The sequence below is a fragment of the Rhamphochromis sp. 'chilingali' genome (genome assembly GCF_963969265.1).
Source record: "Rhamphochromis sp. 'chilingali' genome assembly, chromosome: 14".
Taxonomy (NCBI): Eukaryota; Metazoa; Chordata; class Actinopteri; order Cichliformes; family Cichlidae; genus Rhamphochromis; species Rhamphochromis sp. 'chilingali'.
Window position 1 is genome coordinate 27075686 of NC_137941.1, and position 27452 is coordinate 27103137.

At 42.3% G+C, this 27452-nt stretch overlaps 1 protein-coding gene across 4 annotated transcripts; it reads right to left on the reverse strand.

Annotated features, from left to right (window-relative positions):
• akap11 (A kinase (PRKA) anchor protein 11) lies at window positions 1–26727 on the reverse strand. 4 transcript variants are annotated; one of them, XM_080902713.1, is made up of 12 exons: window positions 26430–26727; window positions 23452–23560; window positions 22227–22337; window positions 22088–22141; window positions 21808–21939; window positions 20586–20850; window positions 15010–19366; window positions 14624–14764; window positions 10982–11065; window positions 7531–7577; window positions 6884–7083; window positions 1–3404 (listed from the first exon to the last, which is right to left on the reverse strand). In XM_080902713.1, exons 2-12 carry the CDS (start codon window positions 23512–23514, stop codon window positions 3225–3227), a joined length of 5634 nt encoding a protein of 1877 aa, XP_080758839.1. In that variant the 5' UTR covers window positions 23515–23560; window positions 26430–26727; the 3' UTR covers window positions 1–3224. The 4 variants fall into 4 exon arrangements, with proteins under 4 accessions (XP_080758839.1, XP_080758837.1, XP_080758838.1 ...); XM_080902711.1 differs by having other exon boundaries at window positions 10982–11068; XM_080902712.1 differs by lacking the exon at window positions 26430–26727 and adding an exon at window positions 26175–26411 and having other exon boundaries at window positions 10982–11068.
• Window positions 26728–27452: the final 725 nt, after the last annotated feature.

Sequence of the window (27452 nt, forward strand, 5' to 3'; positions counted from 1 at the left end):
TAGAGCACATGAAAAAGCTTTATTGTCACACCAAGCTTTGACAAATAAATGTATAGTTTCTGATTTCAAGCTTAGAATGTGCAAACTATTTAGCAATGCCACTGGGAGAACAAGTAGTGAACTCACTGTTATATGACTTATTATAATTTATTAAATATCTTTGTTTGGCAGGATCTTACAAGGAAGCAGGAAAATACACAAGTGAGAAGTAGTAAGGTACAACTCTCGAATCTTTTTTGTTGTTTTTTTCCTTGTACAAACGCCCCAAAATAAGAGTTAAAGAGGGAGGCAGAAAACAACAATGGGAACGAGTGTAACAAAAACAGATTTTACAGCATCTGCTTCTAAACAGCAGTCTCAGCGGGTTCAGATTCAGCTTTCACAAACACGACAACATTAGCGCTACTGTAGGTCATGTGGGGTGAGCAGGAATGTAAAGTAGATCAAGAATGAAAATAAAAGAAGAGGGGCAGGGTGCTGGGAAAAACCTGGGAAAGTCCTACAAACTAGGCAGTCACATCAGGAGAGAATCTATACAGTGAAGCACTCAAGTGTCTGTGACTTTTAATACATTCCTTTAATGTAAACCAATATATATACTGTCCCTCACCTCTCAGGTTAATACTTCAATGTGTGATTTCTGCTCCCATTTTTTTTATATATATATATATATATATATATATTCCATTGTTATTTTTTTTCTATTAATATTGTAATGTGTAAACAATTCATACAGAACAAACACCTTTAAGATTATATGACCATATGGCAGCCTAGAGATTTAAGCAGGAACAAAGAAGGCATCTGCAGAGGCCTCTAGCATACTGTGAGGCAGTGTGGACACACATGAATCACTGCTGCACCATTACTGTAGGCCAGCACAAGGAGGAGAGTAACAATGTTAAGCTTTAAAAGTTAGATTGAGCCATGCAGGCAAACACCACCGACAACACGTAGTTTTATAATAATACATGTGAGACTGTGGTATATTACAGTGTTTCAAACTTAAATTTGACGACCTTGCAGCATCATGTCATCCTTCAGTCCCTCATTTGGGGAAAAACAGAACATAACAAAAAAAACCAAACAAACAACAACAACAATAAATAAATACAAACATCCAAATGTATCCCATTAATTTGTAGATTGATTTTAGGTCCACAGAGGAGGGATAGGAAACGCCCAGTCTCTCCTCAGGCTAAGTCCAAAAAGGGGGGGGGAAGAAAAAAAAAAAGTGCTTCTCAGCAAGTAGCTGGTAGTGCTGTGCATGTGGGGGCTGGTGAGTAATGAGGGTGTGTGTGTGTGTGTTGCACCGATGAGGTGGGGGTAGGGGGGCAGGTTACTGTACGGAAGTTGTGGTATTCATACTCGTCGACTCCTCGAGGTGACTGTGGAGTGTGGGTGACAGAATGTGTGAGTCCAGGCCTGAGCTACGCAGATGTTGCTAGCCTGCGGTTTTACGACGTGCAGACAGAGCCGGTGTCTTTAATTACTCAACGATCTGCTATCTGCGTCACTGGATCTTCCCCAAGACTGGACGAGGGCCACTGACACAGCTGACCGCCATACGCAATTAACTACTGAACTGCAGAGGGTGATCAGTCACCCGGCTTAGTAGCGGTAAGCCAAAGTGACCATTTCCTCCACAAGTAAAAGCAGCATTTCATGTTGGATTAGATACTCTACCTTCAAAAAAATAAGGCATATTTATATTTACATCTATAAAAAGAAATAGAAAAATAATCCTTGTACATACATACAAAGATTATTTTTTCTTTTCTTTTTTAATAAATCCTCACTATGACTCATTCTCCTCTTTAATATTTTACTAAGTATGACAACCAAGTAGATTGCTACTAGAAGAAGCAGGGTTACAGTATTAGGTAAAACTCTTATTTATTCTGTGGCCAAATAAATTTGCTCATGATCATCATTGCAAAAATGACGGCACAGTTCATTAAACTACAGAGGTGGGCTTAACAGAGTTTTATCAACCTCTCTGTATGGCAGCGTAGTGAATCATTTAGAGAAAAGCTAAATGTACTTACTGCAGCACAACTCTAGTGGATCAAGACAGTAACGGAATTGTGTTCATGTATTTGTGTGGATGCTGTAAAGCATCCCATCCACCCAGTCCTCAGACTGGGAGGCCTGGGTTCAAATCTTGCTAATGGCAACAATTCTTTCAGTTAACAGTTAAACATTTTTAACTCTTTTCAACAGAAATTTTATCTTCTTCACCCCTTTTCAGCACAAATCCCAGCTTTTTCAGCTGTTTTCAGAAAAAAAAACTATTTTCAGCAGAAATTCTGCTCATTCACCTATTTTCAGCAGAATTTTCAGCCTTTTCACCTCTTATCAGCACAAATCTCAGCATCTTTTGCTCATTTTAGCAGAATTGTCAGTTTCTCCATCTCTTTTTTGTGAGAACGAGTTTGGGTCAGTGAGATGAGTAGCCGCCTTGAGGCCAGGAGGGCCAGGTTTGAATCCTGCTCATGGCAACAGTTCACCTCTTTTCAGCAAAGATTTCTACTTCTTCAGCTGTTTTCAGCAGAATTTTCAGTTTCTTCACCACCATACAATTTTTGCAACTTTTCATCTTTTTCAGCTATTTTCAGCAGACAGCTTCAGCGTTACAGCATCCACACAGCATTTTTGCAGGAAATGCAAATTTTTCTCTTGAATTGGTTCTAATAATCTAAATGTGTTTGTGTGTGCATATGTGCGCGTGTACAGTTGGTCTCTCAACATGTGGAAATACCACCAGAGAGGTGAGGTGTGGGTGTGATGACATCATCCACCCAGCAGCTGTGGGGATTCCCAGTCTGTCTTTTCTCCCAACACACTGCATCTCCCTCTGGAAACACACCGGGTGGGTCTTCCCCCACTTATTGTAGCTTAAGCACAGCAAGGTGTGAGGCCTTCGATTCAAGAGTGTAGGCGAGCAAAGGAGACACCTCATTAAATCAACACAGGTTACACATACAGGCCTGATAACTGATGAAACTGCAGCAACAAAACAGAAACTGGGGAGGAGAAAGAAAAAAGAAAAAAAAAAAAAAAAAAAAAAAAAAACGGGAAAAGATGGCATGCCATACACGCAATGCAACACACGTGCTGCCCACATTTGTGAGAGGGAGTTCAGATTTATGGGGCTCACAGAGGTTGCAAAGCCCTGTTTGGAAATAATGAGAGGAGAGCAAGGAGGGAAAAAAGCAGAGGCCTTAGGTGCGCTCCAGAAGCCACTGGAAGAGGGAGATGCAGTGAGGTTCTTTGCTGGCCTCAAGTGCCTCTTCTCTGGCCTCGGGCTGACTGTGGCTCACATCACAGTAGCGCAGCAGCATGTGCAGCAGCTCACCCACCTTCCACTTCCTCTCTCGAAGCCTCTGGACTACCGCTGGGAGCTGAAAGGACACATTGATTATACAGTCATCTCAAGGCATTTATCTTGTATTGAAAAGACTTCATAATATTAGAAAGAGCAAATGCTTGGCAATGTGAGGGAGGAAGAACTCCCTCTTTTTGTGGAGTGACAGGAAAAAGGAGAGATAGCGAGCAACAAACTGAACAAAACATAACTTACAGGAGAGAGTAAATAAAAGTTAATGAGATGCAATAGTGGCATAAAAACAGAGTGTGAAATGTGGGGATTGAAGGAGAATTGCTGAGCGCAGCATGGGAAGTCCCCAAGCAGCCCAAGCCTACTGCAGCACAACTAAGGGGGATGTTCAGGGTCACCTGAACCACAGTAAGCTGGGTTTGTAGAAAGGGACTCTGTCCTAAATTTAAACTGGAACCTGGTTTCATGGGAGGCCTGACAACTGAAGGCTCTGCCTTCCATTACACAGGGTGGGCCATTTATATGGATGCACCGTATTAAAATGGGAATGGTTGGTGATATTAAAGTCCTGTTTGTGGCACATTAGTATATGTGAGGGGCAAACTCCTCAAGATGGGTGGTGACCATGGTGGCCATTTAGAAGTCGGCCATCTTGGATACAACTTTTGTTTTTTCAATAGGAAGAGGGCCATGTGACACATCAAACTTATTGGTACTGTCACAAGAAAAACAATGGTGTGCTTGGTTTCAACGTAACGTTATTCTTTCATGAGTTATTTACAAGTTTCTCTTTGTTCACAGCCATTGACATGTTGAAGAGGTTAACACATGAGGAGCGGATCGAAATTGTGTTGATATCTGGTGAACGCAGTAACCGGGTCATTGCAGCAGATTTCAATGCAAGACACCCTACGAGACCACCCATCTCCCATGCTACAGTTAGCAAACTGCTTGCTAAGTTTCGTGAAACTGGTTCAGTGTTGGATTTGCCAAAATGTGGACGCAAGAAACCTGTTATTAATGAAGAAACATCAGTGGCTGTCCTAGCTTCATTCAGCAAGAGCCCACAGCGTAGCACTCGCTGCATGTCACTGGAGAGTGGCATTAGTCGAACATCCCTTCGGCGGATATTAGCTACTCACAAATGGCACCCTTACAAACTCCAGCTACTGCAGCATCTCAACGAGGATGACCCAGATCGGTGCACAGAATTTGCAGAATGGGCAAAAAAAAAAAAAAAAAAAAAACTGGAACAGGACCCTCAGTTCACGCAGAAGATTTTGTTCAGTGATGAGGCAAACTTTTATGTGAATGGTGAAGTTAACAAACAAAAACACCACTATTGGTCTGACACTAACCCACATTGGATGGATCCCTCCAAGACTGTTGGCACAACAAAAGTGATGGTTTGGTATGGTATATGGGGTACATCGATAGTGGGTCCATTCTTCATCAATGGAAACCTCAAGGCCACTGGATATTTGAAATTGCTACATGATGATGTGTTTCCCTCTTTATGCACTGAAGCTGGCACGTTCCCTGAGTTTTTCCAGCAGGATGGTGCACCACCACATTATGGGTGACAGGTCCGAGCATTTCTAGATGAACAGTTTCCTGGAAAGTGGATTGGTCGTCGCGGGCCAGTTGAATGGCCGCCAAGGTCTCCCGATCTGACCCCCTTAGACTTTTATCTTTGGGGTCATCTGAAGGCAATGGTCTATGGTGTGAAGATACGAGATGTGCAGCACCTGAAACTACGGATACTGGATGCCTGTGCTGCCATTTCTCCTGCGGTGTTGCTATCAGAGTGTGAAGAGTGGGAGAAGAGGGTTGCATTGACAATCCAACACAATGGGCAGCACATTGAACACATTTTATAAGTGGTCAGAAACTTGCAAATAACTCATGAAAGAATAAAGTTACGTTGAAACCAAGCACACCATTGTTTTTCTTGTGACATTACCAATAAGTTTGATGTGTCACATGGCCCTCTTCCTATTGAAAAAACAAAAGTTGTATCCAAGATGGCCGACTTCTAAATGGCCACCATGGTCACCACCCATCTTGAGGAGTTTGCCCCCTCACATATACTAATGTGCCACAAACAGGACTTTAATATCACCCCTAACCCTCACCAACCATTCCCATGTTATTACGGTGTACCCATATAAATGGCCCACCCTGTACTTTCAGAATCTTTAGGATTTCCTTACAAGCTGACTACTGAAGTAGTAGTGAAAGGGTGTTAGTTAATACTTCTTCCTGCCTGGGGAAAAAAGGAACTCAAAAATTCTCTGAATATAACCTAAGCAGAGAGCCGTGCTTCAAAAAAACAAAATAAAACAATAATAATAATAATAATAATAATAATAATAATAATAATAATAGACAGTTAAATTAGAATTGTAAGGGTTTGAAATTAAACATGATGTAATGTAATCATGTTTACTAAAGTAAATGTAATGCCTAAACAGTCATTGTAACACACTCCTGAAACACGAAACTCTTGAATGCTTGTACCGTTCCCAAGTTGAAACACACTTAAGCCCCTTTTCCATTAGTATCTACTCGGATTGACTCTCCACGGCTCACCACGACTCGACTCAGATCGACTGGTTTTCCATTAAAATCGAGTACGATCAATCTGCTGCTCGATCTGTGGCTTTTTGTCAGACTTGTTTCTTTGTAGCGATTTATGTTCTCATGACCCATCGAGTGATGCCAATGACCAGGCCAATCGGTGGCATGCAGTCTAACGATGTCACATTTTAGTATGTGTTGCTTGGAACCCCGGCCGAGAAGGTACTATTTTATTACTTAGTACCAGGTACTATGACCTAATGGAAACCTGAAAACTGTGGCAAGTCAATCAGAGTAGGTACTAATAGAAAAGGGGCTCATTTTAATATGTGTAGGTCACATATCCATATACTGGCGTCATTAGACCAAAATCCATCAAATAAAGCAAAGAGAATCTCATCCCAGTAGCAGATGTTTTGCTGTATTATTATAATATTACAGTGTTAAATGTTTGAGATTGTGCTTTTGTTCAAACACAGGGTTTTTAAATAAGAAAAACAAAAAAAGCAAAAAGAGTAAAATTAGTATATGAACATTGCACATGGCCATATTTAAACATCAGGATCTGTATCACCCCACAATTTTACTGGCTGTGCAGGCTTTGGAAATTGTATAACAATATATACCATTAAGTTTTGTCAGGTAACAGCGATGACTATGACCTTTACTGAAATGCAGAAAACAGGAACAAACTGGTGAAATTACTGGTGATTTTTCCAAAAAAAATCTACAGCTCAATCGTCACAGTAGCTGGTGCTTCTCAGCTGTTTGTCTCCATAGCAAAGCACAGTATGGTGGGAACCAGCACAGAACTTTACAGGATTGTTGACCTTCAAAACAGACAATCACGGAAAGAATGACTTCTTTCACTGAAGCGACATGACGTGGTTTAAAAAGAGTTTTAGTGCTGACTAATGAAGACCACAGAGGGAACCTGTTTGTGAGGAATATAGCCACAATCACCTGCTGCAGTTCTCTGTCAGGACTTAGCTGAATCTGAGGGATGTCGGCCATGGAGGCTGCCAGCCACTGTAGCATGCTCCTGAGCTGGGGGTCGAGGGTGACGTGCTTAGGGCCACTCCCAGGATCTCTGACATCTGAGTTTGCTATGACAAGCACAGTCCTGGGAGTTTGCACTTGAGTCCTGTCCACACAGAGTGTCCCTGCAGCACAGAGAAAAAAGATTCACTCAGCCGTCAGCCACACCTTTTCAGTTTTCTAGCGCTCCTTCTTTAGAACACTATGTCCTGATCTGCTCAAACCCAGGTTTCCATAGCACAGCAAACACAATAAGGGGACCCCTTTAAGTGGAGGCAATTGTAGTCTGAGACATACAGAAGGCAGAGTGACTGACTGTGGATGGAGTGCATGCATGAGTATTAGTGTGGCTGAATGTGGGGGTGGTTAAATCCCCAGCAACAACACAGACAGACTAACACAGTCAGCTGGAATCCAACTGTGTCTCGGACAGCAAAGAGCAAGAGCACAAAATTTTTTTTTTTTTTCCATTAGATGTCCCAAAAACTCCAAGTATTAACCTGTAGCACTGCCACAGTCTACTTAAAAACATTAAAGAAAGAAAGATGCTGCAGGCAATAAAACGTGCTTACCACTTGATTCCTCTTTGACCTCAGCCTCCTTGTCCTCTGTATTGTCACTGTTGGATGAGAAACGCCACACAGGTTAGTAAGAAGACAGAACAGGTCGGACACACAAGGATGCATGCAAAGATATAGAAATGGCAATAAGCACACTAAAGCTAATAGCCTTTGACAAAAGCAAAGCACACAAACACTGCAACCAAAGCAATTCTGATCAAAAGACGTCTTAGACACGGTGATGCCGTATATCTTTCCTGAATTCCTGTAAATTGACTTTTCTGATCAGGTGTCTTTTGTCAGTTAATGCGCAGTGACGAAGAGGAGATCTTGATCAGTGTGAAAGTTGATTTTTCCCTTCTGAAAAGCTACTTGATATCCATTCTGTCAATTGTGCAAATATTTGCTGTGTGACGTGCCAGCAGGTAAACAGTCATTTCACCACTTTATAAGGTTGTTAATCACAGGCCTGTTGACACAGCCCACAGCTACAGACACTCAGGCTCTGCACGTTAGGATATAAGGATATCATTTTCTTTTCAGAAAGGAAAACCGTTTAAGGTGTTTCACTGTTTGAGACTGCAAAGGAGCGACGGCACTGAAAAAGTAGGGAGAGGAGGCGAACTAAGAAGGAGGGCGATAAAGCTATGCACTCAAAATATATATGGGCATCAATGGAGGTGCCTGAACAGTATAAACCTATAGGTGTGGAGTACTTCCTAGTTAGAAAATCTTTGTGTGTCTGTCTACTTGAGGTTTCACTCACACAATGCATGAATCAAACCTTTTTCCCTCCATTTTAACATCTCTTGAATTCTTTAAAAAGAACTAAACCACAAATGTGACTCTGAGAAATCTGCCACCTGTTGGTAGCCACAAAACTGCTATTTACTACGCTCCACATCAAGTAACTGTGGGTGTGAGCAACATATATAAAAATAGCTTATTATTAAAACAAAACTATAATGTTAATAAACTGAATTTAAAAAAATACTTTTAGTAGTTATATTATTAACAAGTAACTGAATATTAATTAGATCACAAAGAAATTATTAACCAATAATCGTCTTGGGATTTATTACCACTAAAACAGTACGGAAACTTATTAAATATTTTATGAATGCTAGTCATTATATACTGACATTATATTCTGTTACTATAAACATTATTTCTAGACAGAAGAAATTACAATATATTATACATTTTACACCACTGTAAGCTGATGAAAACTACACTAACTAAAATCAAAGTAAAAGCACAATTGCTAATATAAGAACTAATACAAAATGCAAATCTGTAAGTCAACCTTGTGCTCTGCTTTAATCAGCAAGACACATCAATGTGGATTCAGAATAGCTTCAAGTTATCCTTTCTTCTTTTTTCTGACCTGTAACACCTTTGTTTAACTAAAAGTTTTGACATGTTTCATATTGGAAAATCTGTTGCACTTTTGATATAATCTTGGAAGCCATCAGCTTTAGTTGATGTTATGACTATCAAAATGCACAAACCTGTGAATATTTATTGCCAGCTCTGATCATGGACTAATAAGGGAATGACAAGATGCAGAGATACTCTGTTCTCAGAGGTCTCAAATATCAAACAGACCGGCTATGTTAATATATCCGGTCAAATAATATCTTATAAAAGGACAACTGAATGTGTTAGCTTTTTAGATTTTCAATACAGCCGTTCAGTGGTAGCACCTAGAGCTGAAATGATACTGGAATTTTCTAAAAGCACATTTTGAGTTGAAGCTGCTAAACAAGCTGAAAGAAAATCCATTCATCAGCCTGAGAAAGGAAGACTAAATAAATGGTTGGTAGTACTGTCAGTTGGGTAGTACATGGCAATACATCTTTGCATTTTTTTCCACACTGCATCAAATTGAAGTTGATTACGTCAATTAAGCATCATGTGGTGGAGGGCGGTTCCTTATTTATTAATTTTTTTTTGCTGGGAGTTTTAGAACCCTATTAGTTATGGTGCTTACTCTTTAAAATACCAGAATAGGGAGGATGGAGTAGGTCTAAGTTTATTAGATTGATCAGTATTGCTGAACTATGAAATATTTTGGGTGCATACTGTATTTTTGTGGGGTTTTTTTGTTGTTTTTTTTAACTTGAGTATGAACTTATACAAAATATTAAAAAAAAACAGTTTTGTTGATTAAAAAACACTATAGGATTCATATTGGTATCGGCTGATATCCAAATTTATGATATTGGTATCAGACATAAAAAAAGTGGTATCTCTAGTTGCAACAGCTGCAAGACTGATATATGCAGCCACCTCTAAACATCCACCATGTCTACTACCTGTTTAAGATTAGCTTTAGGTTTCCCTTTGTATGACATTTCCAACTATTTTACATATCCTTACAGTTTCATGAATCACTTGCATTCATGAAACGGCAAAACACAAAGTAAGACAGATTGCTACCTCAAAGTTTGGGGAGAGACCCCGCCCTAGTCTAAAAAGGTTGGGTATCTTCGGATTTTGTTCACAAGAAAAAAAAGTATGTGGGGTGTGAGAGAAACAGGTAAACTGGCGCACCAGCCACAGAGCTTTTGATCTACATTTTAACTCTCACTTACAATCATGAGCTCTGGGTGGTCACTGAAAAAATAATGTTAGGAAAGAAGCAAGAAAAATGAGTTTAGGCTTGGCGAAAAGACTGGCTGAGGAGCTTGGACATCCAGAAGGAGCCCAGAGTACTCCCAATGCTTAAGGCAGGTGAGGTGTTTTGGGTATTTGATCAAGGTGCCTTGAGGCTTAACTTAGAGGTTTTCCAGGGACACCCAAGTAGGAGGAGACCACAGGGTATATCTAGAATTCACTAGCTTGGGTCTATCTCGGGATTTTCCAAAAGGAAACCTGCTCTGTGACTAGACTTTAGATAAGTGGGGGGGGAAATGGATGCCCGGTCATAATGCATGCAAGAGACTTAATTTGAAAGTTAATATATTATAGTTTCTAAAACTATGAAATTAAATGAAAAATAACCCTCCACGTTGTTCTTCAGGGACTGGTTGGCTGTTCAGAGGTAATACAACATGGACAAAATAATAACACTACATATTTCCCACAAAGACAAAAAATTGCATGCAAGCAATGCAGAACCAACAAAACTTAAGCAACACATTGCATGCTAAGATTAGCATCAACAAGCATTTGCCATGTCAAGCCTATTAATGTTTAAAGCTCAAGTATGGTCATGTTAGGGGGCTGGTGGTTCCTAGTATGAGACAAAGTATAAATCAGAATATTGTAGAGTGGCAGTTTAAATCATTTTCATATGATGAAGAAAGATTTTCCACTGGTGGATCTATCACATACTTCAGTACTTTGTGGTGCTTTCATAGCAAATTCAGTTCATTCTTTGTCACATTCTAGGTAAACCCCCATGTCTTGTGTGCATTTCTTTTCCAAGGATAGCCATGCCAATCGGGTGCTGACCAACCTGTCAGAGGGGGAGAATGACAAGTGCTCTTCACACGCCTCCCCCTCCAGGCCCAGACTGCTCCAGCTACTGCTATTCCCATTACTGCTGGACACAGAAGGCAGGTAACACACCGCTGTAACACTGACACAGTAAGTGGCTAACACAGAGAGCTACCAAAATGCAACAAAAGATCAGGATGTAATAAGCAGTTTCATCACATTTGCTATAAGAGCTTACTGTCATGTATCGTCAACAAACAACACGGAGGTGGATGACCATTTCTGGTAATCCTTTAAATGTCAGGTGAGGTTGAAAAAACAGAGGAGGATTCTTCAAATGATGCAGGTTTTTTCCACTGTACACCTCCCTGAATCAGCTTTAATGTTGACTGGGCCCATTTGTTGCTAAAGTCCTGAAATGTGAGATCATTACATTTTTGTTCTCACATAATCTCGTTAATCATGTGGCTTCCAGCGGGACAACCAGCTGGCAACAGAAGCATAACAACATACACTCTCGCTATAATTAGTGAATGATTAGCCTTGCTGGCTGGAACCTGCATACTGTGGCATGCTATAGCCTAACTAAAAGGGAGAGATGTTTCTGATATCTAAAAATACCTCTATTAATCTGCATTACCTCAGCGGCAGGTGTGGTCTGAATGGCATACTGAGAGGTGATTCATCTAGTCAGTCAGCCTGATCTCTGTCTCGCTAAACTCATAAAGGAATTTTCCCCCCGTTATTTCATCTGCTGAGCGGAAATAGTAGCAGCAGGCCTTTGAAATGTCTTATGAATTACACATGGTGGACTTTGTTCCAGTAGAAACAGCACTTGAAGAGAGGTGAGCACTTAAAGACACACCTTTAGAAAATATTATGACACATTAACTTTGCCCTGATGGCCAAAATAACTTAATGCTAACACAATATGCTCTTTTAGCATGTTGGGAACAAACCCATTGTCAGGTTTGCTTCCATAGAGATATCAACCCCTGCCAGAACTGTCAACAGCCCATTTCCCAGAGACTTTATCAGACTCACTCACTTTTTTTTTCTTTTTTAAATTGACACACACAAACATAGGTCATGTCCATCCAAGACAAGAAGACCAAATCGGTCATGCCTACAACTACTTAGAACTTGGTAACATAGACAGTAATCTAAAATACTTATCCTTTAGCCTTCACATATAATGCAACATAAATCAGAGAAAACTTGCACTCTGGCAGTCAAGTTTAAATGATTTTGGAAAAACATACAATCTGCACTGTCTTTGGGAAACCTTACATCTACAATGAACTGCAGAAAACACTCCTAAATGGCTCCAACGGGAGCAAAAAACCCTCCAAAAAAACCCAAAAACATAAAGTGACACAGTATGATCAAAGTATAACCTCAGGCTTTAAATTCTGAACCCAAACCAATTAAGAACAATAGATTACATTCAATGTCTTCTGCTTGGACATTAACAGACTGTCCATTCTGAAACAACTAAATACAGAAACATATGATAGATAACCTGCTGAAAAAAAGGATACTACTTGCTGTGACAAAAGAAATGGTAGCAGCTGTCACAAAAACATGAAAAAACATTTTACTGCATACCCACATGTAGACTGATACTGCATACAAGACATGCAGTATCAGTCTGTACCAAGCAGAGCTGCAACGACTATAAAAATTATTTGACGTGGAATTTTATTGTTAACATTTTCATATGCTAATAAATGTGTTGTAACTGCAATACACTACAGGAAACTGTGGGGGCAGTATTGCCTATATCGTCTGCCAAGACTAGACAATACTGAAGAAGAATGTAGCACAAACAGCAAAACAGGAGGACTGAAGAAAATAGAAACTGAGATTTTAAACATTTTGAAAGCATTCCACAGAAAACAAAGTTCAATGCAGATTGTGCAAACCGGTGCTTTCCTTCCACGACAGCACTAAAACGCCGGCACCCTGGAGCAGTAAGGTCAGTTAGTGTTAGTGCGTCACAGTTGTTGCTCATTCCAGCCTTGTGTAGGCCCACAATCTTGTCCTTGACATCATTGGAAAGCTCTTTAGTCTTGGCCATGGTGCAGAGTTTGGAACATGAAAAATAAATAAGTATTTATGTTCATGTTTGTACAGCAAGGTTTATTTCAGCTTACCTGTCGGAAACTTCTCAGGATGATGCTTGCACCATTTCAGTTTTGTTAGCTAAACAGTGAAATGCAATAATAAACCATTAAAGAGCTCCACTGTCTACTAATTTTTGGGGTTTTTTTCTCCCATATTAATATTAGCATTTATTCTGAGTAGTAAACCTCTTCCATTTAACGTTAGGTAATTAAATGTGGGTTAAATCATATACAAAATAATTGGTATTGAACATTACACCATCTGAGAAATGATGTTTTCAGTGTATCGGCAACCAGCAACAATCAAAGTTCCTAGAATGTGCTGTGCGTCGCATTTTGTCGCGCCTCGTTTACCTTCTATCAAAAAAGGGAATTTTTGACAAAGTCTGGAGACAGACCCTCAGCTTTGAAAAATGGGCTTAAAATGTTCCTTTTTAATGCTTACAGGATCAAGGAACCCTGAACCACCCCTTAGTTATGCTTCTATAGTATCAGACTACTGGGAGATTTCCCATAATACAGTAAGCAGTTTATAAAGCATAATTTGGTCTCTATGAAGTTCTTTTCTGTTTTTCTTTTCTTGATTGCTTCTGCTTGTGGTTCCGCTTATCCTTTACAGGGCCGCAGGGGGGCTGGAGCCTATCCAGCCTATCCTACAACATGCATCACACACAGAAAGACTCCAACCTGATGATGGAATTGAGCTTAGGACATTTTTGCTGTGAGGCAACTGTGCTAACCACTGTGCCACTGGCATATGTTAAAACAGGCACAAATGATCTATTAGTCTGGGATCTGGTGGTGATCATGAGGGTTATTGGGAGCTGCAGAGACTTCTGTGTCATTACACATTCAAGGTATAACAACACACAAAGACAGTTACTGGTAATGTCACCTCAAGGAGCACAAACTGGGTGATTTCAACCATAAAGTCAAAATCTGCATGTCTGCTTTCCAACTAAGCTAATCATGAAACCCACGACACACAGCTATGATCACTTTGTTCTCAGACTTGTTGTGATTGCTATAGTTGCTAACCCAACCACCAGCTGGTTCTTATGTGACATTAGAGTTCCTATTGTGGGTGTGAATGCAAAACAGGGAAAAAAAAAAACAACCAAACCTTTAATTCTCAAGGGGAGTGCCCCCGTATGTAGTTTATTTACTCTCAAGGATTCTTCAGATGTTTTAGTGAAAGTGCCTTAGGTAGGTTTTTTATTGCCACAAACAAAAGTTTGAAGCTAAAAATCATCCATAGGAAAAAATCTTTATATGTTAGTATAACATATATACATATATATATATATATATATATACACATATATACACATTTATGGAGTGTAACTAGTAGCTAGCCACTCCATAAATCACAATCTGATTCTTTCTTTCAAATTCTGGTTAAAAAGCTGTGCATAAATAAGTGTATAATAAGGAATGCACTACAAATGTTCTCAGACCCCATTCTAACGTATATTTTAAAGCACCAAGTTGGACTGTGCTCTAGAGGTGATAGATATAAAGTTAGGTGTGTTTACCTGTCGCTGAGGTGGAGGAAGCTGCTGTTATCATCTGGGTGCTCATCTTCAAAGCTCAGGTTAGACCAGCTTCCCAGGCTGTCATCTCCAACACTCAGCTGCTGGGATACAGTGGACTCAGTGGTTTCCCTACCCGAAGCACTAAATACAAAGAAACCAAAGGAGAGAGAAAGAAAAAAAAAGCCTCACTAACAATGCAAATAGTCACATGTCAGTGCAGTAAAACTGGGAAAATAAAACATTAAAATGTTTGTCAAAAGAAGTGAAACAAAGCTGATTATAGGTTACAACACATGTTTATGGCCTGGCCATTGATTAAACGTATGCATGGAATGAATTTCGGGGCAAACAGACACTCTTCCTGATGTGAACTGGGAAGTGTGTACCTGGTAAGGGCAGCCTGGCATATGTTGGACAGGGCTGATGTCATGATCTCAGCAGTGAGGCTCTCGGCGTAGCTGGTGCCATCATGGCCGATCCCGCTGTCAGCATTAAGGCTGGTGTTGCTCAGCTCGCGCTTTGCTGTATCCATTGCCATGGACACCATCTCCTCTGCAAATGCCACCCTGTGGTCCAGGTCGATGTGGATTTTTGGAATCTCCAGACTAGAGAGCACTCTTGCTTGACAGTCTCCTCCCCTTTTCCTCCTCTGCAGCACAGGTTGGTAGTGGTGCCTGCTGTGCTTGCTGCAGTATGGACACTCCTGGACTTGACAGCAACAACATGGCCTCTCCCCCATTGCCCGGACCAGAACTGGGCCCTCAGACAACCTCTGTGTGTGAGTGTGTCTGTCATGGTCTTGGTGCTCCCGTGATGAATGGCCAACTGAAGCCACGCTTATCTTCAGCGTGTCATCCACTATTTTCCTGGCATAATGCTCAATGACTTGCATCACCTTGCTACTGTAACCTTGATCGTAGAGACTCCCTGTGCTGTGGTAGTGCTTGCTCTTACCCTCCTTGGATAACACAGGGCAGGAGAAGGAGTTCCTGATGAGATTCTCTGCCATGTCTTCCAGTTTGGATTTTTTATAAAGACAGGAGTCAGTGAAAGACTTTGGCAGCCGTACAGAGGAGAGATGGAGCTTGCGTGTGACATCACAGGTGATATTATATGCTAAAGATTCAGCAAAGTGGACTAGATCCATGTACTCCCTCTTACTCTGCTCTTCAGAGTCCCTGCAACAACACTGGGTGTTTCTATCCATCTCTGTTCGATCCTTGGCTGATGACGTTTTACTACTACAAGACGATTTCCATTCATCTGGCAGAGACTTAGAGGAACGAAGACGTGCACTAGAGGATCTCTGCTTTATTTTACGACTGGCGTGAGCCAAGCCAAGTTTTATAGAACGATAAGCCAAACGGCTTGCATACTGGTCCAGGACTAACTCCCTACTCCCCCCTTCCTTTTTCAGCACCCTAATGAGGTAGCTGGCATACTCATCTGTCACGCTCTCACAGCTGGGATACTCAGAGGATAGACCAGAGCTGGAGCTAGACACAGTGCTCGAAGCAGAGGTGGAAGACTGGGAGACCGAGGCAATCAGGTCATTGGACCACTGCTCAGCCAGCCTTCCTAACCTCCAGTCTCTGCTCTGATCTGTACCGGGTTGAGAGTGATGTCTGTGGTGGTAATGCAAACATTCGGAGCTAGATCTGTCCCAGCTTCTTCTTCTGAGAGCTCTGTGATACGGGCACTGCTGTCCAGAGCTCACCATCCTCTTCACATCACTAATTACCTCTCCCGCCACTTCTCCTGCATACACCCACAATGAGTTGAGGGTCTGCTCTGAAAACTGAGCCACACTGTCTCTCCTCTTCTCACTGCCCTGGTTCATCTCTCCCTGCTCCTCTTCCGCCCCTCCTAGGGTGTCCATCTCTGTTGCCATCGAGACTATGTGGCACGCCAACCGCTCAGCATAGTGGAGAGCTTCCTTGTTGGACATTACACGAGCGCACATCGGGCTGGGTGTGTGTCGGCCGCCCCCTCTCTCTGAACATGTGTTAATGACTCCAACACCGCCTTCTTCTGCCGGTTCTTCCTCCTCTTCTTCCTCATTTCCATCAGCCTCCTCAGAGAGAGATCTCATCAGTTTGAGCATAAACTCTGCCTTGTCTGCATCTGGGATGGTGTCTTTTGGTCCCGGGCCCAGCTCAGGCTGATAGTGAGGGGTTGGAGGTGGTGTTGCAGGGGAAAATTCTTTAGCCAGCTTGCTTTTCAGCTTTTTGGAGAACTGCTTTATCTGTCTCTCCTTGGACACCTCACTGGGCTGCTGGGGGGTGGACGGAGGAGTACCAGGAGTCGCAGCAGACTTCTGTCCAGAGTTTGGAGCTGAATCATCCACAGTAGCGGATATCCTCCTTTGTCCACCCGTCTCATTACCCGGCACTTCCAAAGTATTCATCATCACAGGATGTGTTTCAGACACACCCCTGGTCCTGGGGCCTCGCTCACATCGGTAACTCCCCTGGTTTAGAGTGCCTGTCTGAAAGGAAATGGGAGGATTATTTTCTTGTCCCATAGGGCCACCTAGCCTAACATGCCCAGAATCTGTATAGTCATATCTAAAACTTTCCCTGACAACTCCTTGCTTTGAAGGGGAATCCAGAGCATCGTAAGAGTCCCTGCGGCTCCTGATTGTCTTTGTGAGGAAGTCAGCACAGTCGCCCAAACCCTTCTTCATTTTAGAGGCAGTTATTAGCTCACAAGCCTCAGTTACTATCATATCCACCATGTTGCCAGAGAAGTTTTGGAATGAAGACTGTTTTTGGGAGGGCTCTCCTGCTGGTAGAGAGGTCTGAGTTCCATGACTGTAAAGGGCCGTTAGTGGAGACGTGGCATTGTCAGAGGATGACACAGTTGATCTTTTGGGGCTGGTCGGTGGGGTATGTGACAAGCTAGACCTCTGCTGAGTGGTCTCCTCGGAATCCTGGAGGTTGGAGAGGGCGTGCCCTGCTTGGGGCACAGGAATACAGCTGGCCATTCCTGATACAGTGAACAGGGCTTTCTTCACAGTACAAGAAGCATCCTCCGCTGGGACCGCTACACTTAAAACCTGCTGGTTAGCAAAGGTGCTGCAGGTATGAGTGCAGGTGTTATCTGCACTGACATAACAGATGTTGTCCACAGACACACTTATAGCTGCTTGGCTTGTGAAGGCAACATCTGCCTGAGAGAGCTCTATGAAGGCCTCCTGGATGACAGACTCAGAAAGGTCTGAAGCATAGGAGGACACCACCACCTCCTCCTCTTCTTCCTCTTGCCCATGGCCAAAAGACCAATCACTTGGGGTGAGAGGCGTTGAGGGGTGGGAGAACTGACATACTTCCATTATACCTTCAAAAACAAGCTCTTCAGCCAGATCAGCAGCAAAACGTGATACAGTGCTGTGGAAAAGCTGCTTCTTCACAGTCAGGAACTCTTTGAGCGCTGCGGACACGGCCTCTCCAACCAGGAAAGTGGCCAGCCCGTTGATTGCCCGCTCCTTCAGTACATATGCACGTCGCATGCCAATCTCATGGAAGGCCATTTGAAATACTGAGGAGGTAAGTCGAGCAGCTAGGTGGCACAAGGTGGTGGTGCAGGAGGACACCCCTTTTTGGAGGTCTCGCAAAGCGCTGCCCAAGCTCATTTCCACAAGGTCACTGGCAAACCTCTGAATACCATCTTTCAGAGACTGGGATTTCTTCTGCAGCTTGGCCACCGTCACAGTCTCCTGTATTTCTGAGAGTTTCATCAGGTATCCTGAAGGGTTCTTAAATTCCTTGTGGCAGACACAGGAGAGATTCTTGTTGTCACTGATGTCGACAGCAGACTGGTAGCCACAGACAGATCCGAGAATTTCTTTGGACAGACTGCTAGCAAAGTCTGAGTAGGTCTTATACAAAGAACAGAGATCCTGAGGTTTGCGTAGCTCAGAGTCATCTTGTCCATCTGCCTCTGTATTCCAGAAGTATTCCAGTGACCCGCTGGAGTCCACCAGGGGACTGAAGGCAGAGGAGCTCAAAGGACTGAAGAGGGGACCACCGTTCTCCTCAGAGGGAGTCTGTACAGGCCGAGGGGAATCCGGCACCTCAGAGGGAATTGAGTAAGGAGAGCCTGGTTTCAGGGGCGTGGGTTTTTTCACATTGGCTGGGAGAGTGGGCTGATCAAAGCGGTGAGGATTCATTCCCTTGGTTGAGCAGCCCCTAGAAACATATTTTAAAGATGATGTACTTATGCCAGATTCATCAGCCTCTTTCTGTGCTGCTGGGACACTAATCGCATCCAGAGGCAGAGTAAGAGTACAGCTCTCAGAGTTGAGCTCATCCAGATCATCAAACTGGTCAAAGCTGTCAAAAAACTCACTAACTTCGGAATCTGAGTCTTCAACTCGCTCTCTGGGCCCCCCTGGCACTTGAGGAATGTCCAGTTTGGCCAGCAGGCTCTTCTGGTAGCCCACTTCATCCAGGAAAATGATAGGGCTGGGGCTGGAACAGTCTGACTCTTCTGATTCACTGACATGAATCAAAGGTGAGGGGAGACGAGCTCCAGGACTGCAGTAAGTCCACTGGGATTCCACACCTGATGACCTCTGCACTGTGACAGATACGTCAGGACCAGATCTGTGTTTGGCTGAATACTTCTTCGAAGACGAGCTTATGATAACGCGGGAGCCTGATAATTCCTTTTTTCTCTTGTGGGCTGGGACTGTCTGTGAAGCCACATCACGCCTTTTAAAATGACTAAATGGAGCTGCAGCTGTGGAGATGGACATGAAGGAGAAAGAGGAGAAAAGTGGTTAGATGCAACAATTGCAAAGAGGGGATTATAAGATGATTTTCCACAGTGCTCATGGCACTGTGGAAAAATAACAGACAAGTAAAACTAGTAAATAGCTAATTAGTGCCATCTAGCAGTGAACTGAAACCATTTACATTCTAGAGACGTTTTAATTAAAGTTTGCACAGATTATGACAGCATAGTGCTGCGGATGGAAAAAATACATATTACATTATTCTTGTAAGATTCTAATTGTTTCACATTAAATCACAATATTAATAATTCTATGTAAGTCTTCCCATAGGGCTAGATGTGTTGAGAATGTAGAAAAAATGATAACTATGACCTTGAGCACAATTTGGCTGAAGACCTATTAAGTAATCACTGTCTATATGTTTGATTAATTTCCGACCAATGCTGAATGAGAGGCAGGGTACGCCCTGGACAGGTCACCACTCTGTCGCAGGACTAATCCGGAGAGAAAGACAACCTTCCACACTTACATTCACACCTCTGGCTGATTTGAACCCTACATTTCAAAACAATATGCAAAATAACAAATAATCTACTCTTAGGCTGTATTATCAAAAATGAAATATCTGCCACGGGACTAGAGTTTTTAAACAGACTGTGTTTTACATTTTGCTGTATAATGTCACTTTTTTCCTCCAAAGTTTGAGGGCAAAAATCTTCAAGTATTTTCAGATTTGAGTATTTTCAAGTATTCAACTGTCCTGCCAGTCTCAGTCTGTGTGTGCGCACGCGGACGTGTGTGTGTGTGCGCGCGCGGACGTGTGTGTGTGTGTGTGTCAGGCCTGCTAATCTCTGCCTGCTGCGAAAGTCCTTCTCAGAGGAGAGCCGACCACAGAAGCAGAAATACTTGCAAAAGAGCTTTTATTCCCCCTCAAAAACCAAACAAGGTTCCAAAAAGCAGACACGGGTCCTTGTTTGGTCACACTTTTTTGGGGGGGCATCTTTGCTCTCTTCTCTCCTCTTCCCCGTACTAAGCGCAACTATGGAGTTTTTTACCAGTTGGTGCTACTTGGAAAATATAGGAATGTCTATATTATACATGAAATTACAAGTGGTATACCACAAAGCATTATGAGAGCATTAAAATAAAAAGAAATCCTTTTCTGCACATGACTCAAAAACCAGAGGCCACTAAATGCCAATAAGCATTGGCTGCTAAACCTACAGGTATTGTCTGCTGTGTCGTCCTCCTCCAGATGTTCTAGAGCTGTGACAAAGTCATCCTCGATTGATGAGACCGACTGGTTGGTGTCGTCTTCGTCTGGCTGGTTGGGCTCAGCTGCGCCCCTCTGAAGAGCCTGAAGCTCCAGCGTATAGCGGAGACCTGCCATGTAGCACCCCAGCAGGCCCACCAAAGTTGGAACACTGGCTTGAGGGTAAACGTTGGTGCTGGAACTATTCCTCAGAACACACACTGTCTTTAACCAATACTGGAGGAAGAGGAAAATGGCATGAGAAAGGGGAATAAGGGGGAAATGAGAATTGCTGACAGCATGGTTTGGCTGGTGATTTTTCAGCTCATTTGAAGAAAATCATTTTTACCCAGCAAGCAGACAGACAGTCAAAGCAATCACTTTTGTAAATTAAATTCACATGGGCATTTTTTTTTTATCTCACAGGAGGAGGGAGATGGCTGGAAGTATATTGTTATGTCTGTGTCCTGATTGCAAATTGATGCATATGCAGAACGCAAAAATCCTTTAGTGCTAGCCCACTCTTTAATTCACAAAGCTGGGGCGAGAGAGCCACAGAATGAGCTGCAGGGTCTGTGTGAACCCAAACATGGCACACAGGAACAGGAAAGTGGCGGCTGCAAAAGCAACTTCTCTGTCAGCCTATCCCACACCTGTGTTTCTTTGGAAGCGTGAGAGAGACTCATACATCTGCTTACATAGCCCTCATGTGGGAAAACTTTTAATCAACAACTGCTAGAACTGGATTAGCGGTTGTTAAAAATACATCTTCTTAAAATTAAACATTTACTGTGTTTGGACATGTTTCAAGTATCATTAACCCTACACATATAAATTCAGATCCCAACACATCCCGAGGACAGCAAAAGGAATGCAGCTAAGCTGGGGTCTGAATAAGCATAGTGAAGCATTGCAGTACTCTTTTAGTCAATACATTTTTAAAGACCAGAATGAGAGGCTAAAACAAAAATTTTATGCATTTAAAAAGATACAACACCAGAATGTTAAACAAGAGAAAGTGTCTGTCGTCAGTTTAGAGAGCTCCTTTTCTAATCGACTGTACTTACTAGGATAGGCAGTAAGTGCTGTACACTTACCCACTCTTATTTCCTGCTATTCTCTCCAATCACTTCTGCTTTGTTTGACATGCTGACAAAACAAATTAATTTAACACAAAAACGGTCGTTTACATACCTGAGGTCCGGCATCCTTGTGCTCTGGCAGCCTGCGAGAGTCTTTGAGCAGCAGGACTTCATCGTTCTTAATGCTGTGGACGTGGAGGGACCTGAGAAGCTCACACAGCCCCCCTGACAGAGAAGACAGAGCCTGGTGGACAAGAACACTCAGAATCACCCCAGTTTGAAGGCCAAAGTGGTAACTAAAAGACCAGGATAGAACTCAGAGATTTAGTTTTTGAGTTTTGTGTCCTCTACCATCAAAGTATGACCTACTGTCCATAACTAACATGTTGTACCTGCTGGGTGACATCTTCTCCTTCACTTACATCAGGCAGACACACAAAGTGAATCTGAAAAAGCACAGCTGATGGTCAATATTGATGTGTCATGTGTTTAAACATGGCTGAGCTTCACTGGTGCGTTTGTGTGACATACCTCTGTCAGCCTGGTGGCGTCTCTTGCTGGCAGCTCTAAACCAATGCCACAGAGCTCCTTTTTATTCCTGAAGAGGCTCTTCACATTCTGCGCCCCACTGTCTCGCACAGTCTGCAAACAGACATGCAGCTTTTTTTTTGTTTGTTTGTTTTAAATAGAAGTACACACTGGCCTACAGCCTCAGTGAGTATACTTTTATTCATCTCTGCACCGTGCACCGAGGAATGCAAAAAAAGAACTTGACTGTGTGCATCTGCCTTCTCGTACACGCGCAGATCCTAAGCAATCCCATTATTTTAAAATGCCTGATAAGGTTCTACAGGACTGTGCATTTTCAAATGAAAATTAATTAACTGCATTAGAAACTACAATGAAAATCAAGCGGGGATAAGAGAGGAAATTAAATATCTTTGCAACAAAATTCTTTTAAAAAGCGCAACATATAGTTACTGAGTTTTGTACTGAAATCCAGTGGAGTCTACATAGCATTGTTGTTTGTATTTATACTTGTGTCTTCATTCCTCAACCATCACACCGACTTGAAGCTAAGAAAAAGTGAACACTTACCAAGCAGGCATCTTACTGGCAGTGATCTCCAAGGCCAGGAGGCAAAACTTTTACTAGTAACATTAAAGCAGTTCATTTATTCATTACTTAATAGACTACTAAGCAGCTGAATCTTTAAGTATATCATGTAATTTCTTAGTAGATGTATATATTAATAATCTTAATCCTCAGCATACTTAAAAAACAAAACTTTAAATACATTTTAGTGGAATAAATACTGTGCCATGCTGACTCCTCCCAGCTGTCATAGAACAAGAGGCAGGGTATGCTCTGGAGAGGTCGGCAGACTGTTGGGGGGCCAAAACTTACGCGGCTGACAACTGTTCACACTTACAATCACACACAGGAATCATCAATTAGTCTTTGAACTGTGAAAGAGAGTTGCAATGTTTGAAAGGTCATAGCCTTCATCAAACTCCTTTAATGTGCAACTAATTCTTGACTGCAAGAAAAACAACTTGATAGCGGCAAGTCAGCTGGTTTGGTTCACAGGTGAACTCAGCACTGTGAAACTCCCAGTGGGCCAGTGGCTGGCCCACCAACTTGTTCACCATACCTTTCTGCTAGTCCTTAGCCACTGGGCAATTCAATAGGTGGAGCCCTGAGTGTACTGCACATGTGTGCAAAATTAAATGCAAATACATCCTGACAGACAGACCTCTTTCCGCACTGAGGATCTGGACCTGATTGGGACTCCTCGAATACGGGCACAGGCATCCATAGTGACAGCTAGCTGTACGTGGCTGGTTGGCCGGCTGGCCTTTCACCTGTAAGGAGTAAGAAAAGTGGATAAAAAATATGTTAAAGTGTGAAGTTCAACTTCTTTAACGACTTCTATTGTCACTTTGAATACCACAGCTAAGTCTTTTTCTATTTTAATCTACAATCCTCTGCAAGTAAAAGAGAGCAGCTCAGTGTGATCTCTCTGGTGCGCTTACATTCCACTCCACTTTCCCACCCCCCTGACCACAGCAACAATCACATGACAAAGCAATGACAGTCTCAGTGTTATTAGCAAGAAGCTATGTCCCTATCTAGTGTTGCACATAAATACAGATGCCAAAATAAGAAGCATGATGCAACAAAGTCAGTGGGCTGTGAAGATGATAGTTCCACTAACATGAATCAAGTGCCTCAAAGCAGGACTTACCTAGACTTACCCTGCTTGTGAAGCTAAGCTATTGTATTGTACTGGCAATGCTTCTTTTCTTTCTCTTTGCTATTCTTTAAACAGCCAGGCCTGCATCAAAGATCAAACAGCAAGGCAAAAGAACAGAGGGGTGTATGCGCTTAGAGCAGGACGACCACATTTGGTAAGCAGCATGAGAGCGCGAGTGATGGAAGCAAAATATTTACAGTGTACAAGAAGGAAAAGTTTCCCAAGAAATCCAAGCCTCTCCTTTGAGGTACGGGCCAAAGTGGCTAGTTGAGTCTAGACGCAGGCAGGCGGTCCTACTGATCAGCCCATCCTGCATCCTGAGAACCAGAGGGTAGAGTGCATGCCACAGGCTTCCTCTGGTGATCCAGGACCTCCTAGCTTCGCAGCTACTGCTGCCTAAAAATCAACTATGCAGCACACCCCACTTCACTCACAACAAAAGCAGCCACAGTGATGTATATTATGGCGGTGACTAATTTGCATAAGTAGATTGTTAATCTGTTTATGTTTCATGTTTAGCTCACAGACTTGTCATTCAGTGGTACAGTTTGTGAGAATCGACTCAGGAGGCCTACATCACCACCTTATGCAACCAGCGTGGTCACATAATGCGAAATGGATTCAGCATTAGTCATGTTACAGGAAAAACTACAATTAAGGGTAACTAAGTTTAGGCTTACACAAATCCTCCAGGGCTGATTCATAAAAGTCAATTATCAATGTTTGGACAAAACAAAAAACAAAAATTATGAAGCTAAGTCAAGCCAGCGAGAGGATTGTCTGGTGGGGGGAGCTGATGATCTAAAATGGGTGGCAGGGGGGGAAAAAAAAAAACCCCAAAAAAACAAAGCCAACCTGTGGAGGGCTATGTAGGGATCTGGTTGTGGGCCAAATTCTGAGGGTGAGTGTGGGTGGCCGGAAGGGTGGATAAACAGAGACAGGGAGAGAAGAAAACTCACAGCTCACTGTGAGATCTGACACCAGCTTCTACTGAGGCACAGGTACCACTATGGTTAGAGATAAACTGACTTTTTGTTCTCCAATATCTGTCATTATTGCAAAAAGACAATCACGTGGAGGCCAGTACATTTCAGACATGGCAGCTGCAGAACAAATATGTGCAACTCTGACCACAGAAGGACAAAACAGGTGTGTGTGTGTGTGTGTGTGTGTGTGGGGGGGGGGGGGGGGGGGGGGGGGGGGGGTTATTTATCCCACTCTTAGCAGGAAGAGAAATTAAGGTTTATATACTGCAATGGGAGGGCAGCAAATTTAATTTATTCACAATGAGCTACTTTTTGATTGGTAGACAAAACAGGTCAAAGTATTAAGCCTTAATGTTGCACAGCTTTAGGCTCATCATTACCTCAATAACCTACTCGTCTTTTGCTCACAGTGTAGTTAAACATACTTCATTTCATCTAAATGAAATGCAGTTGTTTTTTAATGTTGTTCTGAGGAATGTTGCACTTGTGCTTTTTATGTGGTGCAAAACACAAATACATTGATATAAAGAGAAGAAAAAGGTAGGACGAAAACAACTATTTAATTACAGCCCTACTGTACAGCTAATCATATGACAATGCAGTTTATATAAACATTAACTCAATAATTCTCACAACTTTCACTAATTATTTTAGTTTCGATGTTGGTTTTAGGTCAGGACTCGACTTTTTAAAAACATTTCGGAACAGCACAATGCAAATGTTCAGTTCCAGTGGCCTTCCTTTAATAGCCACCACTGTGATGTTCCGAAATAACACGTGCAAATGTGTTATTTTATAGACAAAATAACACATTTGCCATTTTCTATGTAAAATTTCTTTTCAACAAAATGATAACTTGATCTGCATGTTAACTGCTATTCGAACCATTTACATGTAAACATTTCGCATAACATGACTTGTTGGCATTGACAACTCCCCCTGAACACTGCATGCTTGTCGTCTTTATGGATGAATAAATGCCTGTAAACACTGCTAGATTTTTAATAGACGTAAAAAAGCATTGGGGTGCTTTGGAGGAAGAAAGCTGGCTAATTTACAGTTCGCGGGGCTGGTACCCCCCGCAGCAGCAGGCCGCAGAAGAGCCACACACCGTGGATGCTGAGGCTGATTCACGACTACTCAGGCTCTGTGAAATCATGGCCAGAACACACAAACGCCTAACCAGCTAGCTAGCAAAGGCACATTATACATAGACATACAGAGTACACAACAAACCTTGGGCACACTTAAAAAGACTGTCGACCACAGCAAAATAAACCTCTTTGTTAGTTGACAGGCTGTCAATCACTATGTTAGCAGCAGAACCAGGCCGCGGTCCGCTCGGTCTGTTGTCACCTTAGCGTCGCCAGCTAGCACCTAGCCACCAAGCTAATGACAGCGCTACGACACATCCAGATAAACCGGCAGCAGTTTGTGGTCATTTTTCGTTTAGCATATACGTCGCAATTGCTATTAGTAAGTCATTTTTACCTCTTCGCTCAGTGTCGGACTCCAGCAGCGCTGACGGTAGCCGCTGTGTTTGATGCGCGATTCGTAAACGATTCACTCGTTTGGAACTCTTCCGACCACAAAATGAAAACGTGAACTTTCAAGTCACACTGAGCACAGCAGTGTTTAGGACCTCTGTGATTAAATACCATAACTATGTCAATTCTTCCCAATCGCCAAAACACAGCCCAAAAGTCACCGGGAGGAGTTCAGGCAAATTACAGATTAATTTAGACAGCTCCTAAACCTGACTCGAAATCCCCATCTACTGCGTGCTGCCGTTCTTCCCATGAAAACAAGAATGAGGCATAATCAATCGCACACCGAAAAAAAATATATAAGTGTCGCACTGCCGCTGAAGACAGAACAATGAAAACACAGGCGCGCACACACACACATACACTGAGTATTATTTAAAAACAATAACAATAACAATAAAATGCATCATCATAGCAAACCGATTTTGACATATACCTGGCATAGATATATATTGCCTTCTTGTTTGACCACCCACCCTTCATCGTTCTGGATACCTTTACTTATCATGTGAACATCAACACCAATAATATAGCTGGACAGTCTTTCTGTTGGTTTTAGCTTCTTGGGATAAAAATAAATATCAGGAGGAATTTTAAGCAGAAAAGTAGAAGTGAGCTACAGCAATACTACAAAGAGAGAATATCTCAGTAAAGAAAAGTCTAATCATAAGAGTGGATGCGGAAGGAAATGCTCGGGGGTCTGGTCGTATAAAATAGTTCTCTAAATGCCACAAAAGTCTGAAGTCACAATGTAGCTATTCTTTTGTTTGACACGAGTGATTAATCTCACAGCACAACAGAGAAACTGTAAAGTGTAAATTCCCAAAACATATTAGCAAAAATTAGCTTCACTTGGAAAGGTTTGGGGTGTTAACAGGTGGAATTCTAGGCCCACCGGCTGTGTTATGTTGAGATACTGTGGGCTTACAGCAAACAGACCTGCTAACCTGTTGCTACAGTCATCATC